The sequence below is a fragment of the Pinus tabuliformis genome, chromosome 4_2 (genome assembly GCF_031772625.1).
Source record: "Pinus tabuliformis cultivar Carrire ecotype Pingquan chromosome 4_2, CPIR1, whole genome shotgun sequence".
NCBI classification, from domain to species: domain Eukaryota; kingdom Viridiplantae; phylum Streptophyta; class Pinopsida; order Pinales; family Pinaceae; genus Pinus; species Pinus tabuliformis.
In genome coordinates this window covers 329,816,428-329,830,002 of record NC_142304.1, presented here as the reverse complement: position 1 = coordinate 329,830,002, position 13,575 = coordinate 329,816,428, and the positions used below count along the sequence as shown (strand labels likewise).

At 38.7% G+C, this 13,575-nt stretch overlaps 1 protein-coding gene across 1 annotated transcript in view; it reads left to right on the top strand.

The window, feature by feature from the left end:
* LOC149169286 (HAD-superfamily hydrolase, subfamily IG, 5'-nucleotidase) overlaps window positions 1-12,900 on the top strand; it is a 296,089-nt gene extending 283,189 nt beyond the window's left edge. Inside the window, exon 17 of the mRNA XM_089428627.1 lies at window positions 12,529-12,900. Within this exon, the coding sequence (XP_089284753.1) occupies window positions 12,529-12,579 (51 nt within the window). The 3' untranslated portion in view covers window positions 12,580-12,900. The remainder of the gene's footprint in view (window positions 1-12,528) is intronic.
* Window positions 12,901-13,575: the final 675 nt, after the last annotated feature.

Here is a 13,575-nt window from a genome sequence, read left to right as displayed (position 1 = left end):
CCTCATTAGGGCTATTCAACCCTCACAAGAAGCCTATATATAAGAGGTACTCGATCTCATTTGAAACACATCCAAGAAGTTCCATCAAGGACAATAAAGAGACAAAAAGGGTTAGCAAAGAAGAAGAAAGATAAAGGAAGAAAAAGCAAAATTTTTGAAGACTGTTTTGGACAACTTCCGCTCACATGTGCGAAAGAATTAGGGCATTTTCTGTTGCAGCAAAGATAAATTTGCAACCACCTTAAGAAGCTGAATTTTGGAGTCAAGAAGATCAAGTTTGCAAGCCGAATTTTTAACGAGGAAGAAGCAATCCAAGCAAAGGGGAGAGAAGGTTAATTTCACCATCTTTTCCTGCACGTGCAAGTTACGGTTTCTGCAGTAGAGGCCGAAAATTGTAGACTTGAAGCAATAGCCAAAATGTTGAAGTGAGGCCGAAATCTGAAGTTTTCAAGTAGTTTGACTTGAGTTGACTTTATGGAAGAGACAGTTCATCAAAGGAGAAGTTGACTTGGTCTTGGAGGAGTCTTTGTCTTGGGTCTTAGGTCTTGGAATTCGTCATTTGAAGATTCTATAAGAAGATAAGAATTCTTGTGGGTTTTCCTCTCAAAGGAGAGGTTTTGGCCCTACTTAGCAACCTATATTTTGTGAACTCTTGTTCTATTGATCTTCATAGTTTGGTAGCTGTTTGATGATAAGAACACTATAATAATCAAGTAAAGAAGAAGCTAACTACAAGTATATCAAATTGAAGTTAAGAACATCACAAGTAGTTATCAAAAGTAAAGAGAAATCACCCTTATCTAGCTGCCCTAGATTTCTCAACATGGTATAGGGCTAAGGTGACAAGAAGAGGTAGCTTGAAGATCATTCATTTAAAGAGGGATACATAGGGCCGAACTTAAGAATAGAATCAAGGAAATCAAATCATCAAGGAGAACTACGAGCATCAAGGAGGACTAGTTAACACATCACAAAAGTCTCTATCATCTTGAAGGAAGAACTCTTGGAAGAAGAAGATGACCGCAAGGACCCTACATCCGCTCAAGGACTCTACACACTTGAAGTATTCTTAAAAGCCTCCACATTCTGCATTATCAACTAAAGGAAGCAAGAAGAGAAATTCATCATCATCTAAAGAAATTGAAGTGATCTCCCTCATAGTGAAGGAGCATATCTCCAACATCTTTGCAAGAAGAAGAATATCTCTCCTTATATTGAAGAAGTATTGTCATTCTTGAAGAAGGAAGACATCATCAAGGAAGCATCTAATGGAAGACACTATCAAGGAGACATCTTCATTTGAAAAGTAAGTACTTTATATTTTATGTCTCAATCTACAAACCAAATGACTTCTTTCTGCAAGGAGAACAATAAATTTGTTGGGACATCGAACTACCTTGCATGGGAGAAGAGGATAGATTTAATTCTCATGAAAAATGAAGTTATTGAATATGTCAAGGGCTCAATCTCCAAACCTTCACAAGAGCAATCTCAAGCACTATCTATTGATTTTGGGTAGCATCAGATGTGCTCTAGCCTTGAAAATTGGTGGAGAGGCTAAGGCACATGAGATCTCCAAGACCCAGAAATAGTTTAGAGAAATTCCACTCGGGTGAGGAGTTATTAAAATAATTAATATTTTTAATGGGGTTCCTAAGTCTAAACTTAGGAAAATTAAAATATTAATGTGCATTAATAAAATATGGGTGAGAAAGTTCTAAGAGACGAGGATCAAGCCAGTTCTAATCTTAGCCGTTGATTAGGGACTTAATCTCGGCCGTTGATTCGTCAGCAGGAAAAGTATAAGAGGGGGCTTGAGGGTCAGTTGGAAACACACCAAGTGATCAAAGATATGAATTTATTTGTATTATTGACAATTTGTCAAGGTCGGCCAGCAACCAAATTACCCCCAGCTCAACCTCAACGTTGCATTTAAATAGAGGATGCTTCAAGTCATTTGAGACACACATCGCGTGATCTCTCTCTCCACTCGTTTGGGTTTGTCCTCTCACGTAGTGGAAAGAAAGGTCACAAAGAAGCACTAGCTAGAGTCATCTAAGAAGCCTGAGCCATAGTTCAAGGGAGATTTGGCTGCAGTCAAAGGAGCCCTAATTTACAGCAAGAGAGAGGCCTAAGACGCAATCAAGAGAGGCCTAATGACGCGGTCAAGAGAGGCCTAAAGTTGCAGTGAATAGAGGCCTAAAGTTGCAGTCAATAGAGGCCTAATACGCAGCTAAGGAAAGACTCTAAGCCGCAACAAAAGAAGACTTAGTAGCAGACCTGAGGAGCCCTAATACGCAACCAAGGAGAGACCCTAAGCCGCAACAAAAGGAGCCCTAACACAACTAGAATAATCCTATTGACAACATGACAGAGGCATGGGTTAAGGGACTGGGACTGTTTGGGTATCCTTTTGTGACTGCGTGAAGCTGTTTTCTTCTTGTAGGAGGGCCAAGTTAGAGGAGCTTAGGAACATATCTATTGGGGTATCGTTGGAGGGACAAGGAATAAGGTTTATGCTGCCTGGAAGCTGCAAGAAGACTGTGTGTTAGGCTGCAAGCCATAATACCACAGTCAAGGATTGCGTAGGGGTGTTTGAGGGCTTATATATGCCCAGATCAACAGGATAACCAAGGAATTGTCCTGTGAGGTAATACCACAGAGATTAAACGCTGTTTTGATGATTGTTGGAGAACTGTTACAGTAGTATTTGGTGCCCTAACCAGTCATCATGATGACAACAACAAAACTATTGTCGACTATGTGGAGGATGAGGGATGAAGGTTGATGACCTAAGTTCTGGAGCAGTGACATCTAGTGTAGCAAGAAGGCAACAACGTTCTGGGAGATATATTGGGTCAAGGTTTGACCATGTTTGGCTCAGTTTAATGAACATCTTGTTGGTGCCATAAGAATGATCTTCTGAGGAAGATTCTGACCTGCTTTGCCTTCTCAGGTCAAGGCTTTACTACTGCTGTCATAAAATATCAGTTTTGTATATTTGTACTATCTCTCTCTCTATTGAACTACTGAAGATTATAAGAATAATTGATCAAGGGTTTCCCCACATTGGGGTTTGTCCCTGGCTAGTGCCACATCTTGTGTCCTCTTGTCTTGGTTTGTCTTCTACTGTTTATGTTTATGTTCTATCTGTATTTTACTTTCATGCTGATCTGATTGCTAATATGGATATCGATATTGGGCTACTAAGAAAAATTTAAGTAAATTGCTCTTAATCATAGAACATACCAAAATTTAACATGGTATCAGAGGTGAGGTGAAGACAAAGCCCAAGCGAGAGTGAAAGACCAATCTCCGAAGACAGTTGGACAAGGTCAAAGGCTCAATTGGCTCCTCATCACACTTCCCGGTTGAAGATAAGCTCTGTGAAAAGTCTGACTATCACGGATGGAAGATGTCTCTTGATCTGACATTGGAAGAACAAAAGTGTTGGACTGTGTGAGGGGTAAAATCCCTGAGCCTCCATCAAATGCACCAATTTCTACAAAGAATAAGTACACCAAGGGTGAAGTCAAAGCGAAGAAGATTATCAGAGATTCCATTGACAAGCATCCAGTGGCCTACATCTCTACGACAGATTGGTAAGCATGTTCAAGGTTAGTGATGCAAATCAAATCTTGTTCCTAAAAAATAAGTTGAAGGATATTAAGAAGGGCAAGGATGAGGATATTCAATCCTACTTCTTGAGGATCAATGAGATCAAGAATGATCTTCTATCGATTGGAGAAGTCATTCCTGACAGGGAACTTACTATCACTACCCTTGGAGGGCTCCCATCCGAGTGGTATATATTTAGAACCACTATTCTCAATAATGATCAAATTCCAATGTTTGAGGAATTGATGGCTAGATGTACTCAAGAAGAAACAAGAATGGTGGAGCAAGAAATGCCTTCTAATAGAAGCAACCCCCTGCTTTCTTTGCTCATGCCAAAAGGAGAAATATTGCAGGGTCTAAAGGTCACCTCAATGGAAAGTCTGGATCTAAGGGTGGAAGGAAGGGCAGGTGCTTTGTTTGCAATAAGTTTGGCCACTATGCGAGGAAGTGTCCAAATAGAAGGGACGCATCACATGATGATGATCACAATCATTTCAGGGGCAACTTCAATAACAATGATCGAAGGAATGACATGTACAATGGCAAAGGAAAAAGGAATGCAGGACATCAAGGAAATGGTCGACCCTCTAAGAAAGCAAGGAACTCCAGGTATGAAGAATCAAATGCTGTTTCTGAAAAGAAAAAGGAGTATTATCTTATATCGACCCTCTCCACTACCTCTCCTTCGGACACTTTGGGAAATTGGCTTATTGACAGTGGTGCTTCAAGGCACTTCACTGGATACAAGGAAGCGCTCTCTAATCTGATAGAGAAGGAAACAAACTTGGAGATTATTCTTGGAGACGATGCCACCTATCTCGTAAAGGGTGTAGGGAATGTTACTCTTCAATTGAATCAGGGTAACACGATTCATTTACAAGAAGTTCTTTATGTACCTGATCTCAAGAAGGACTTGGTGTCCATTTCGGCAATGGAAGACAAAGGTTACAATGTGGCATTCATTGATGGAAAGGTACGTGTTTGGATTTTTTTTTTTTAAAGATGCTTTTACTCTTGGGTTCAGGGTTGGCACGTTGTATCAAGTTGCAGGAAGTCCATTGGGGGCCATGTCTTGCAACACATCTCTACAATCTGAACTATGGCACCGGAGGTTTGCCCATCTTCATTATAAGGCCCCACCTGAGGTGACATGGATGCCTGAATTCAAAGAAGAGCATGAAGGTATATGTCCGGGATGTACCGAGGGAAAACTTACAAGGGGACCATTCCCCTCCAGTTATAGCAAGACCATAGATGTGGAACAACCCGAGGGGTTTGAGGTTCATGACTGGGAATCTCATGTATATAGGTTGAAGAAATCTCGCTATGGTTCGAAGCAATCACCCCCGGCTTGGTGTGAGAGGATTGACAATTGTCTGATGGAGCTGAGATTCACTAGGAGTGAAGTCAATCCAAACCTTTTCTTTAAGGTTGTGGATGATAGACCTCTCATACTAGTACTTTATGTGGACGAACTCTTTTTGATAGGTGCAAACCCTCTCATTCACAAACGTAAGATGGAGTTGGATTTCGAATTTGGGATGGTGGATTGCAAGCCTGTGACTACCCCGATTGAGCTTAACTTTAAGAAGTTATGTGTTAGTGCGGACCTAAATTAGGAGATGCCTCTAAGTATTGTCAACTCATAGGAGCATTGATGTTCTTGGTGAACTCCTGTCCAGATATATGTTTTGCAGTTAACATGTTGAGCCAATATATGGTTGAGCATCATCACTCACATTGGATTGGTGCCAAGAATCTTCTGAGCTATCTTCGGGGCACAATCACTCATGGAATAAGAGACACAACCGAAGATGTGAGGCTGCATGGTTATTTTGATGCTGATTGGGCAGGTAGTGTGGTGGATCGCAAGAGCACTTTTGGGTGATGTTTCTCTTTGGGTTCTGCTTTGATATCCTTGTTGAGAAACAATGGAAAACCCTAACATCCAAAAACCTAACCCTAGGAGATGAAACACCAAAATGTGGGCCCCGTTTGGGTAAATTGGTACATCAAAGAAAACTGAAAAACTGAAAAACTAAAAGAAACAGTGTGGGGGTCCAAGTGGGATAGGTGGGTGGCCACCAAAATCCACCTGGATCACCGGTTTCTCTTATGTGAATTCTTCAATATTGAAAATTGCCAAACACCTTGTAATGTTGTATGAATACCTCCCTAGTTAAGAGGGAGTGTTGGAGAAAATATAACTAGGTTTGGTCTTCATAAAAGAAATTTTGATATTTGTACTTATTCAAGAAAAGAGAATTGATTTTGATATTATTTGTCAATTAGTTTCTTGCTCATTGAAAATAGGTCAAGCACATTTTGAAGTGCTTCTAGAGAGTCAAGGTCAAAATGTAATTATGATAAGACCCTTTAAGGGCATGTTACATCATGTATGTTAATGTACAAAGTCAAGGGAATAAACTCCAAGCATAGTCAAATCTTCTCCTAGCACCAACGAAGTCTACAAGTAGCAAAAACGATAAATAAATGTTGAAATATAATGCAACTGTCAAGTCGACCTAAAGGAGGAGGGACAAACCTCTATTTATAGAGGTTGTCCACTCCTCATTTGGCACACCATCTCACTCTGAAATCTGCATAGAAGAGGAGGACTAAAAGGAACGAAGAACAAGGCAAGAAAAGGGTAAACAAGGACAACGAGATAAGGAGGCAAGACAACGAAGTGAAGGAAGCAATTTCTGTAGCAAACATAGCCACACGTGCGAAGGAAGAAGGCCACTCTGCAGCCCTAATTGTAGTCAGACTTCAGGTCAAGTATAATCACTGGTTGGGGTGCAATTTAAGGTCTACAAGACCTCCCTCTAGAGCAAAGGAGAAACCCTCACAAACAAAGGAAGCCGAGAAAGAAGAAGACTGTTTCTAGGGCTAGAAACAACCACACGTGTGAGGTGCAACAAGGGTATGACAACAAACCAACAATCTTTAGTTTGGGTGAAGAGATCAAGCCTCCAAGGACTCACAAGCCTAATGAAGGAGTCCATCTCTCTAAGGTGAAAAAGACTCAAATTGGAAGGCGAAGTGCTGGAAGACAAAGTGCCGGAAGATGTGCCGGAAGTGACAGTGCAGAAAGAGGAAGGATTTGACTTATGCTTGGAGGATATCCTAGTCAAGGGTCTAGGGTTTGGCAGTTGTTCAAATGAGAAGCTTCAATAAGAGAAATATTAAAAAGGTTTTTTCTCTCAAGAGTGGAGAGGGTTTGTCCCTGGCAAAGAGCCAAATTTTGTGTTCTTGTTATTTTGTTTTGGTAGTAGTTTGATGACACACACACATTAATAAGAAGAAGAAGATAAATTGTAAAAATACATCACAAATTGTTATCAAGCAACAGAGAATCACTTTACACTACTTTTACCTAGATTGTCTAACAATGCTTTGCAGTAAATATTCTCAGTCAGTTCCAAGTGGAGCCGAAACATGATCACTGGATAGCAACAAAACATATTCTGAGATATTTGCAAGGAACCATCCATTACTTCTTGAAATACGATAGGAGGAATGATGTCCACCTAATTGGATATACAAATTCTGACGGGGGAAGCAGTGAGCAAGATGGAAGGAGCACTATAGGAGGATGTTTTAGTTTGGGATCCCTCATGATCTCATGGATGAGCAGAAAGCAAGATACAGTTGCTTTGAGTAGTGCTGAGGCAGAGTATATTGCAGTCTGTGAAGTACGCAGAGAAGGGGTCTGGTTGAGGAAGCTGCTATCTGACCTATTTGAAGGACCTATGGACCCTACTGTGATACATTGTGATAACACCAGTTGTATTTGATTCATAGTTTTAAAAACCGCTCAGAAAAACCGGTAACCGGTCAAACCGGCCGGTTAGCTAGCTGGCCGGTCGGAACCAGCCTAAAAACCCGGTTTAACCCATCACTTGCCTGATTTTTTGACCTAACCGGTAAAAACCGGCCGGTTTAGGACGGAACCGGCCGGTTTGTATCAAATCGGCCGGTTCCGTCCTAAACCGGCCGATTTATGGCATGCCCATCGAATGTTGGAAAAAGGCGTGGCTGGTTTGTGGTTTAGGGGTTTTGGGGGGGAGGTAAAGGTATTTTCCCTCCAAAAACACCCTCTCCAAGCTATAAGAGACCCCTCTCACTCTCATTTGTCTCACACAACTGATTTGGAGTGTTTGTGAGTGTTTGTGAGTTTGTTTGTGAGCTTGGAGAGTGTGGAGTTTTTGCTGAAGTAGTCATCTTGGAGTTGGAGTTGGAGCTATTTTGGAGATAGTGTGTAGCTGTCAGTGGAGTTGCCATTTTCAAGAGGAGGCTAAGGGAGCTAGTTTGCATTTCCAGGTAAGGATTTGCACTTGATAATTCCTCATTTGAGTCTGCTGTCCATGATTTTTTTTTTTGTGTTATAAACTTCTCACTTCTATGATCTACCATCCAGGGAGTCATCATGCCTCCAAAAGCCGAAGATACTGCATGGGCTCATTGTGATATGATTGATGGCAAAATGATCTGCAAATATTGCCAAAAATCCATTCAAGGAGGGGGTATTAACAGGTTTAAGCAACACTTGGCTGGGATAGGAGGCCATGTAAAGCCATGTGGAGCACCAAATGAAATAATAGGGCATATTAGGGCAAAATACCTTCAGAAGTTTGAGACTCAAGTCACTGAACCAATAGAGAAGTTTGTGGCTACACAGTTTGGGAGTCGAGACTCAACCAACTGAGTTTGATCATGATGACTGAGACTCATGAGAAGTTTCAACTTCAAGTGATAATGTTGATCACTATTATAGTATTACTATTATCATATATGTAGAGTCTAGACTGAAGTCTTGTAGTAGGCCACTGGCCCCATAGTTTGTAGGCTTTATTTTTGCACTCTAGTGGCCATTTAGAGCCTCATTGCTTATGTATTTTGTCGATGATATGTATTGCACTCGGTGCCATTTTGATATATTCACCTTTAAGGCTTTACATGGTATATCAATGAGCAATCTTTGCATATTTTGTCTCTATTGGCTTGGAATCATGGTTTTAAATCTTAAAAATAGTTTTTTTCATTAAAAAATAATTATTTAATGTATTTTTCTAAAACCGGTTCGTTTAGACCAAACCAGTCCCGGTTAGACCGGTTCCGGTCGGTAAACCGGTTCATTAGGTGGACCGGTCCGGTCACCGGTTCCGGTTTTAAAAACTATGATTTGATTGTCTGAAGACCCAATGTTTCATGGAAAGACAAAGCATATTAACAACAAGTATCACTACATTCAGAAGCTAGTGTAAGATGGTGTATTGCAGCTACAATGTATCTTAATTGATGAGCAGGAAACTGACATATTGACAAAATCTCTTCCTAATAAGAAGCTTGTGTATTTGAGAGACAAGCTTAGTTTGGTTGATGTATCCTCCCTAGTTGAGAGGGACAGATAGGCACATCATTCTTGTCTTCACTTGGGAAGACAGAATGGAGGATTGAGTAAGCATATGACATCCGATACTCTTTGAGGATGAGGTAGGGCATCCAAGATAAGAGTAGTCATGGATCGATATTCTTTGAGGATTAGCTATCCAAGATAAGAATATTCCAAGGAAGGTCATACTCTATGAACACCTGGGTGGGGTATGTACCTTGAGAGACAATGATAATGGTGTCTATAAATCATTGGTCTCACTAGCATTGTGCTATGATCTTGTGGAGAGATAGAGATGTTAGTCAAGGCCTTGCTATATGACAATGCTGGTTGATATGATGCTAAACAGATGGGTTACCAATCCGACTCTTCTTATGAGATCTCATTAGATTGAGAATGTCCATGTACCATTTATGAATACCTCCCTAGGTAAGAGGGAGTGTTGAAAAATGTGTAACTAGGTTCGGTCTTCATAAATATGAAACGTACTTTTGATTCTTGTAAATTGTAAAATAAAAGAAAATTATTATTTATACTTTTGGAGCATGGATTTCATGCTCAATGTATTTTATTTTATAGGTCAAGCACCCATTGAGTGCTTCTAGGGTTTGTCCTAGGTCAAGAAGTCAAAAGAGTCATTGTCATAAACTGAAGACCCCTTCAGGCACATTGTAACTTGTAAATAAAATTATTTTTGTCCTTAAAAGTGTCAAAATACCCTCCAAGATCAAGTCGGCCTGGCAGCTGGCAAGTCGGTCTAATTTGAGGAGCCATATCCTCATTTGAGAAGCTTATATACAGGAGGAAACTCGACCTCCTTAGAGGACATTGATCTCTTACTCATTCAAGAGGAGGAAGAAGAAGGCAACGAAGAAGGAAGAGGATGAAGAAGACTTGGTTTTGGGCTATTTTTCTCTCACACGTGTGAAGGAAGGCTAGGGTTTCTGCAATAGATATAGGAATTTCGTCCACAAGTTCGATCTTGAAGAAGGAAGGCAAGAAGGTCAAGTGAAGGTCACAAGAAGCCATTCTTAAGCTCCAGAGGTGAGAGAAAGCCAAGCAAAGGGCTGAGGAAGCCTTGGGAGGTTAAACGAGGCTCACACGTGTGGCAAGAACAATAGCAAGAGGGCTGAAAATTTCAGGTCTGCAGTGGAGGCCGAAATTCTGCAACTAGAGGTCAAAGTTGTGCTACAGGAAGAGATTTGACTGGGTTTGACTTGGACAAGGAAAGCACATTATCTGGAAAGGCTGGACTTGGTCTTGGAGGGTATTGATCTTGGTCTAGAGGTCTTGGATTTCGCCAATTGAAGAATCTATAAGGAAGAGAAGGGAATTGTGGGTTTTCCTCTCAAGAGGAGAGGTTTTGGCCCTGTCTTGCAGCTTATATTCTGTGTTCTTGTTCTTCTTGTTTTTGGTAGTTGTTTGATGATACACAAACATAATAATAATAAGAGAAGCTAATAAGATAAGTAAAAAGACATCACAAGTAGTTATCAAAGAAAGAGAAATCACTCTAATCATTGCCCTATAGATTTCTTAATAGGATTGATGGGTTTTCCCCTAGCCTCTGGCCTAATCTTTTGCGTCTCTTGTCTTTTGTGTATATTTTTTTCTATAATTGCTCGATGACCTGATGAATGAAGTAATGGCTAAATGGAAAAACATACAAATAAACAGTCACAAGTAATTATCGAGGATATAATTCTCTCTTCCATTTTGAATTTCAACACTTATTGGTGCTGTTGATTCTCATTCCCTTTTTGTACATCTTTATGTTTTTTTTGCTGTCTCATATTGTTATGTAGTTTATCCATTCCACTTGTAGATTCTCATCAATTTATGTATTTGGTTTGGTCACTAGCTATGTTTGTGTGTCTGTCTTCTAACATTGTTCTGTGTTCTTGCCAATGCACTCCAATCTCAACCCAAATTATTTTCATATTAATGAAATTTTTACATATATACTCAACATATTTGAGGTACATCACTATGGAAAACCCTTTCATGGCCCTTGATGACGTGAACATTTTCTGAAGTAAAGGCAGATGTGAACCCAATTTGCTTGAACAATTCCTCTATAATGTGATCCAAACGCTCTATGGACAGTTTGCTTTAAAATCTTCTCTTGAGGATTCGCTATATGAAAGCACCTTGACAATAGTCTAAACAACTCTACATTTGTATCAAAGGTTCCAAAGGTACCACTTAGTTTGATAAAAAAAAATCTCATCAAATGTATGTACAAAATCCTGAATATATTATATTTGTTAAAATCACAGCTGCATTGCATGAGATGCAAAGTGTTCAATTGAATGTTATGGTTGAGATGAAGAGGTCATGAAAATTACCTTGTACTGCATCTGAAAATTGGAGCTCAAAATTAATCAATGTTGGGCTAGTTGAAAAAATCGTCCTAGTATAATATAATATCAAAGAGGCTGTACTTGTTCTTGGGATTTACTAGAGATTACTCAAAATCAAATTGGTCTACAGCTGAACAAAAAATATACTATCCATTATTTAAAGAGTTTCTCAGAATTTTTGTTCAGTCCATGTACTCTTTGGATCCTTTTCAGGAGGTTGACATGGAAAGTAGAGTAGGGCAACCCTAGTTACTGAGATCACACTTAGTAAAATTATAAATGGATAAATTGTCATGATATAAATCTTGCAAGTGTTCATCTCATACTTCCCAAGCCATGGTTAAACCCTGGGTGCTTAAAAAACATGGAGTTATGTCTGGTGCTGAGCTTTGCTGGCCTAAATTAAAATAGGAAACCTTATATCCACTAGAGTAGAAAGCAACTATAATAGTTCCAATTAAAGTAGGCATCAAAAATAGGAAGGGTGGATAGAATGCTACAATATATTTCTTTTGGAATTGTAAGAACCACTGAGCTCAGCCAAATATGTCATAGATAGATTTGACGGCTGATGGTGGAGTTTCCAGGATTTAATACTCAATTTAAATCTCATCAAATTCCTTATAGCCAGAATTGTGATCAGAGGCTATATTTTAATAGTTTTGAAGCATATATAAGTTAAACATGGTGTCAATGGCTATATCAAGATCATCAAACATTGATTACTATCACCAACTATGTAAGTCTTTTGGAATAGCTATCGATTACTGTTGTAGATCTTTATACAGTAGTTCATGGATTACCATAACTACTATGCATATCTTTCCAATAGTTTAACTTGTCATGTTCCCTAAGGAGGTATTAATGCCCATTTTTTTGGATTATACAACACATTGTTGAGTATATTTTCTTATTATCATTTGTTTATAAGGTGGCACCTTTTGATATTTGTGCAATAGTGATTGAAATCTATCAAATCAAAGTTTCAAACCATTGGTATTAGAGAATAGTATCAAATTGAATACCTAGATTGTTTCTTGGATGATTTTTTTCCCCTTTTCTTTTTCAAGGTGTTGTTTTGTCAATGGCTATGCCGTACAAAACATGAATGCCAGTTTTTTAACATCTTTTGTTTTTGTTGTGATGCAGTCACTTGCCCATGATTTACAGCCCAACTGGCCCATTGGAGGCTGTCATTAATTATGTCAAATTTAGTAAGTTGATCCCTCTATTGTGGAGTTGATTCTAACTAATTTTTCCTCTTTGGAATGAGCTAGGATGGCCACAATTACTAGCATAAATTTTTTAAAAATTGGTTGTATGAATGAAGGAAATCCTATGTTCCATGTCATTAATCTAAGCCTTTAGATCCACTTGTTGAATTACAAAGTCCACTTCAGGACATAAGTGGGGTCAACCTAGCTACTAGTTATGCTAGCAAGATTATCTTACATTCACTCTTAATATGAGTAAAATGTAATATATGTGATTATCTAATGACATTCAAGACATTGGTTCCAATGTAGGTGTGGCATTGTAATTCATATCAATAGTTATCCTTTAGAAGGTAGAAGTCTTGGGTATGCAAATACTTTATGATTGTCAACTTTCATGCCACATTAATCCAACAAGAAGACAGCATTATATTGCGGCAATAATTATAAGCGAAGTAACTTCTACATGCAACTGCGATTACATAGATACTACTATTAGATTGCCGAGTAGGACACTAACATATTTGAGAGTGAACACCTATATTATTATGTAGTTTCAATCTTCAATACACATCAAATATTGAAACTAGCTAGGTAATTAGTACTTGTTTTTGAAACATCAAATGAAAATAAAAATACACCTATTTATTCCTAAGATGAAAATGCCCTTGGTTACATCAGACGGATTTATTCCAGTTCAACATCTTTTTCGTCCTATTTTATAGGGATTTTTCTTCATATACAATTTCAATTCCTATCAATAATGTGCATATATTGTGATTAACTCTTTTGCATTTCATGAACTCCTTTCCTTTTGAAATTAATTTATTTATCAATCTTGGATAACATTTTTCATCTTATCTTCTATTTATTATATGCTTCAATAAAAAATAAAAAATTTAATGTATTGTATATTTTACAACATTTCTCTGGGAGAGACCAAGTCATTCAATTACTTTATACTAACCTAATAAATAGGAAA